This window comes from Terrapene carolina, unplaced genomic scaffold (genome assembly GCF_002925995.2).
Source record: "Terrapene carolina triunguis isolate 2854851 unplaced genomic scaffold, T_m_triunguis-2.0 Scaffold66, whole genome shotgun sequence".
NCBI lineage: Eukaryota > Metazoa > Chordata > Testudines > Emydidae > Terrapene > Terrapene triunguis.
In genome coordinates this window covers 55,570,190-55,576,189 of record NW_020664417.1, presented here as the reverse complement: position 1 = coordinate 55,576,189, position 6,000 = coordinate 55,570,190, and the positions used below count along the sequence as shown (strand labels likewise).

The following is a 6,000-nucleotide window of genomic DNA, read 5'->3' as shown; positions in this document are numbered from 1 at the left end:
TCCCCCCGGACGGGGGTTTGAATCCCCAAAAGCCGGACATGTCCGGGAAAATCCGGACGTATGGTAACCCTAGCTTCACAATCATCATTGCTGTGTACAGTATTGAATTGTTTGTTTAAAACTTAAAGAGAGAGAGAGAGAGAGAGAGAGTGTGAGTGTGTGTGTATGTGTATGTATAAATAAATAAATAAAATTAAATAAATACAATATAGTCTTTTGTCTGGTGAAAAAAATTTCCCTGGAACCTAACCCCCCCATTTACATTAATTCTTATGGGGAAATTGAATTCGCTTAACATCGTTTCGCTTAAAATCGCATTTTTCAGGAACATAATTACAACATTAAGTGAGCAGTTACTGTACTGCACCTCAAAAGGAAAGTGAGCTGCTTCAATGCAACAGAGGCACCTTGGATGGTCATTGCTGACTGGGACGATCCATATGCAGGAAGCACAATTCTTAAACCCTGGAATCCTGGGCACAATAGTCACACCATGCAGGGTGCGTGTCTGTGTCTCTCATGAGTACAAACTACTTTAATTACCAGAACTAAGAACTAGCTCACTATTTAAAACTAACAAATTATTTACAATATATACAGAAAGAGTTGAAGAGATAAACTCCATGAACGCTGTGGAAGTTCTATCTCAGACTACACAGTGGTAGAAAGGAACTACAGAGGTGGTTAGTCTGCACCGCCCCTTATACCCTCAGTTTGAAGCATGAGGAGAGGAAGGGCACAGGCATGGACCAACAGACACTGCTAGCAAAAATCTTCCTGTCTCAGAAGCATAGAGCGCATGCATGCCCACAGTGGAATACAGGTATGAACCAGAATTCAAAGAACAATTTCAAGTTTCTTACAGAGTAATGAAAACAATGGAGCAGTTGACAGGTTTCCTTTAGATGAATTTATATGACTTTGAAACACAAATGTGGCATTTTAAATTATGTCTTACTAGTACCAAATCACTGGCTGCTGAGAGGGGCTCTTATGTATGAATTCCAATATTTCCATTTTATTTTCTATCAGGACTGGCACAAATGATATAAATTAAACAAGTTGTGATAAAGTTTTAGGCTCCAGACCTACAACTGGCTCATCATGGGTGGACCTTTGTACTCCCAAGGAGCCCCACTGGCCTCAATGGGGCTTATGTGGGTGAGCATCTATCTGCATGGATCCACTTGAAAAACAGGGGCATTAATATGCTGGACTGGGAATTAGTCATACACCTTCATCTATAACAGCAATACAAGCTGTTCACCTAACTGATCTCTCCACCAATGAAGGGAAAGCTCATCCAATCAAGCAGCTGTGATGTCATGCTTTCCACTGGGCAGTGCAAGATTGCTGAAGTTATCTTACAACTCAGTTTACACTCCGTGTATCCATTCAGGGTTTTTATAAGAAATAGTTTTAGACTTGAATAAAAGGATATTTCTTTTGGTAGGGGTTTTCAAGTGGTTACAATATATGTCTTTTAACCAAGTGTTGCGGGTGGTGAGAAGAACACAGTAAACAAAAGTAAGGGGGATAGGAAGGGCTAAAGAAAAGAGTAAGAAAAAGAAACATAAATTGCGGCTGAGACTGGACCAGAAATGGAGAGCAAGAAGCAGAGGTCCCTGCTCAATCTTGTTCCAGGAAGAGGCAGATCCACTGAGCCAGGATTTACTTTCCTTCACTATGGTGCCCCTCTGTCCCACATCTAGCTTGGTATGGTGGAGAGGTTAGTACTTTTCCAAGAATATATAGCCCCCTCACTCCCATTTAACCAAATACTGTATTAGGAGAGAGTAGTTTTCCATAAGAGGTGACAGAATTTGGTTTTGTTTTTTAAACAAGCAATGAATAATCCAGTGCTTTTCCAAACATAATGGAATTGAAAATTAACCCGGTAATCTTTACTAGACCTAGAAATTACAAAAGGCAACCTAAAACAAGTCAAGTTCACTTTCCAGTCAAATAAAACCACCATATACGAAGTTTTCATCTAAAAATATTAGGTATTGTAGAAACAGTAGCAACTGAACTAGTTTTGTTTTAAAATTAATTTTGTTATTTTAAAACTATTCAAATGATTTTTAAAAACATCTTAAATCAACCAGGAAACTAAAATACTCACTGATTTCCGGGCAGCTATTAGCTGGAATCTGGCTTACTCCACACAGGCCTTTCCAAAAAAAAAATACCACTAGAATTCTGAGATCCTTTTTAAAGGCTTATTTGATTGAACCAACTACTAACACAGCTGGCCTGAGGTTTTAATCCCAATCCATAGCACCAAATCACATAAACCCAAAGAAAGCCAAAAAGCAAAAGGTTTTTAAAAGAAAATATTGCTACAGAAAGATTTTCACCATACCCAGGAAAAGCATCTCTCACACAAGCCTATTGTTATTCTTCACCACAAAATGCTCATTAATAGCACTTCAAGAATATTTTTAACCTGTGGTAAATTTCCTGAGTCCATCATAAGAGATTTTCATTCCCAGGAGACATTTTACATTCAATAAGAAAGCCCAACAGGTTAAAAATATTGAAGATAAATCAAATAATCAGTTTAACAGATGAAAATTCTGTTGAAAAGAAAGCAAAAGCTGCTGTGCAGTGCTAGAAAGAGCCCAAATCAGTCATGCACCAGCCCACATTTCTCCCCACCTCAGGCAGCTGGTTGCTAGAGTTATCTAGAGGTGAAGCCTCCAAACTTGGGGTCTCAGCTCTGATTTGAAGCACCTCTTCTGTTCCCATACTGCTAGTGGAGTCTTGAGACTGCAATAATGAACTTGCACGATCGGATATTGTTTCATCTATGGCAGAATCACTGTTTAACTGAGAGAGAAAAAAAAAAACAAATGTGACATATTTCAGTGGTTGACTGGAACCATATAAGCTAAAGACAACAAGAAATTAACTGAAGTTTGTTTGGAAATAGTTTGCTTCAACCAAGTAAATATTAATGTATATCTGTACATCACAAAAAGAAATCATATACACCTCTTCTCCGATATAACGTGATCTGATATAACACAAATTCAGTTATAACGCAGTAAAACAGTGCTCCGGGGGGGGGCAGGGCTGCGCACTCTGGCGGATCAAAGCAAGTTCAATATAACACGGTTTCACCTATAATGCGGTAAGATTTTTTGGCTCCTGAGGACAGCGTTATATCGGGGTAGAGGTGTATTAATAAAGTACTCTACATCGCTACTCAAACCATTATGTGCAGTCTGCAACATTTAACTTTCCTTCAAAGGGAGTTTAAAGTAATTTCTGGTACACAGAAAATGTTCTCTATTTTGTTAATAAAGACTTTTTTGTTCTTCTGAAAGATGCTAGATTGAAATTCTTTGCCATGGGCAGTGATAGTGCAAGCTTTTGCATAAACGTGCCTCACCTATGACTACCTCCAAGGATTTGTTTCTTTTTTGAGTCTATAATTTCTAATTTCCATTTTTGTACAGTAACAGATCTTTTTGAATAGGTCTTGTAAAAGGAGGAAGATAATTAAGGAGGATGGTAGTACAGAAGATTTTTTCAAGCCAATGTCACTGTAACACCAAAGTGATGTAAGGAGTAGATTCTCTCTCTCTCTTCCCAACCCCCTGTACTGCTTTAGAGGCAGTCCAACTAGCTAGACACAGACTGCTAATAAAATTCTAATAGTTACACTAAGAGCAATTTTTGCAGCAATCCAAATAATCTAAATTTTATTAATATAAAGTTGGATTTGGTTTCATTGGTGATACTAATATAAGGGCATCACATATTCCAGAATCTTTATTAAAGGGTTGAGATATTTCTTGAATTTCTTGGCCAAATTTGTTCCCCACTATACAATCTAAATATATTTCATATACCTCTTATATATCCTTCAGATATATCACTTCATCTATGTCAAATAGAAAGGTCACAGGCACTCTGCCAACACCACAGGACCTACAATATATTATGCATAGCATGGGTATGCCTACACTGCAATTAAACACCTGTGGCTGGACTGTGTCAGGGTTGTGCGGCTCAGGTTATGAGGCTGTAAAATTGTGGTGTAGACATTTGGACCCAGGCTGGCGCCAAGACTCTGGGACCCCAGGTCCCGCTCAGGTCCCAGATGTCAGGCTCCAGCCCACGCCCACCACAATTTTATAGCCCTGCAGCCTGAACCAGCTGACACGAGCCAGCTGACACGAGCCAGCTGCAGGTGTTTAAGTGCAGTGTAGACATAATCTATATGAAGACTATAGGGTAATATACTGTCTTAAAATAAAAGTTTAAATTTTTTCTGGTATCTGCAGAACTAACCCAAAATCATATTAGAAAAATATTGACATTATCTCCGGAATTCTTTTCATTATCTAAGCCACTTGCCAAAGGTTGCCAATCCCTGATCTAAGCTTTTGTGTTGTTTCTGGTGAAATAGAAATTTTCTTAAGATGAAAAAAACCAAACGAACTTTTCTTTCACCTCAGCTACAGTGATGGCAGAGTCTTCGTATTGACATAATGAGGCCAAAAAAAGCTAATTTAAATGAGGTGCTAATCGGGATAGTTTAGATAATTCTTTGCTATCTATGAATAGCATTGTTTGGTTTCTGGCTCTTTTTACAGCTTTTTTTTTTTTTTTTAAAAACATACTTGATGGTAAAGTGCTATCACTTTATGTATACATTATCCATTTACTGGTGTTTTTTTATTTGAGGAGGGGTAGAGGAGACAATTTTTTGTAATGATGAGAAATCTTGTAATACTTAAATATTTACTTGGATTAAAATTATTGTAATTTTATTAAAAGAATGAATAAAGCTGTTTTGATTCCACACCAACTCAATCCTTTATTTCTCTGCTAAGGATGAAAATTTAGTGCCAATTATGATGGTGGTTTTTGTGATGTGGATACCTGTTCCCAAAACTGTACCGAGACCTTGGAATTTGCATTAGAAAACAAGAGGGAGAAGGATTTATATCCCATTACAAATTCCCTAAGTTATCCTATCACCAAAGGTATAGTTTACTACTTAACCTATTTTCAAAATGTAAAAATGAAAAATTATCTTAGGTGGTATATCAACACCTAACTGCAAGGGAAGAAGACCATAACAGGAAAATCATTCTTTTCCTACAAGAAAAGACGGTTACTCACTGTTGTAACTGTTGTTCTTCGAGATGTGTTGCTCATATCCATTCCAATTAGGTGTGCGCGCGCCGCGTGCACGATCGTCGGAGAATTTTCTACCCTAGCAACACCCGGTGGGTCGGCTGTGGAGCCCCCTGGAGTGGCGCCTTCATGGCGCTGGATATATACCCCAGCCGACCCAGCGCCCCCTCAGTTCCTTCTTGCCGGCTACTCCGACAGTGGGGAAGGGGGGCGGGTTTGGAATGGATATGAGCAACACATCTCGAAGAACAACAGTTACAACGGTGAGTAACCGTCTTTTCTTCTTCGAGTGCTTGCTCATATCGATTCCAATTAGGTGACTCCCAAGCCCTACCTAGGTGGCGGGGTCGGAGTGAGATATTGCTGTGTGCAGAACCGCTGACCCGAATGCAGCATCGTCTCTGGATTGTTGCACCAGTGCATAGTGAGCAGCGAATGTGTGGACCGATGACCAAACTGCAGCTCTACAAATGTCCTGGATCGGGACTTGAGCCAGGAAGGCAGTCGAGGAGGCCTGGGCCCTCATGAAATGAGCGGTGAGGCGTGGCGTCGGGACACCGGCCAGGTCGTAGCAAGCACGAATGCAGGACGTGATCCAAGAAGAGAGGCACTGTGAGGAGATCGGAGAGCCTCTCATCCGGTCGGCCACCGCAACGAAGAGTTGTGTCGTCTTCCTAAATGGCTTTGTACGGTCAATATAGAAAGCCAGGGCCCTGCGTACGTCCAGAGAATGCAAACGCTGGTCTTGACGAGTAGCGTGTGGCTTTGGATGGAAGACTGGAAGAAAGATATCCTGGTTCACGTGGAAAGGTGAGACCACCTTGGGGAGAAAGGCAGGGTGGGGGC

The 6,000-nt window shown here is 40.2% G+C and overlaps 1 protein-coding gene across 2 annotated transcripts in view; it reads right to left on the bottom strand.

Annotated features, from left to right (window-relative positions):
* Positions 1–6,000, bottom strand: part of FRYL (FRY like transcription coactivator) — a 345,908-nt gene that overhangs the window by 51,083 nt on the left and 288,825 nt on the right. For both annotated transcript variants that reach the window (XM_026647943.2, XM_026647941.2), the window contains one exon: positions 2,662–2,832. In XM_026647943.2, coding sequence (XP_026503728.1) covers positions 2,662–2,832 — 171 coding nt within the window. The remainder of the gene's footprint in view (positions 1–2,661; positions 2,833–6,000) is intronic.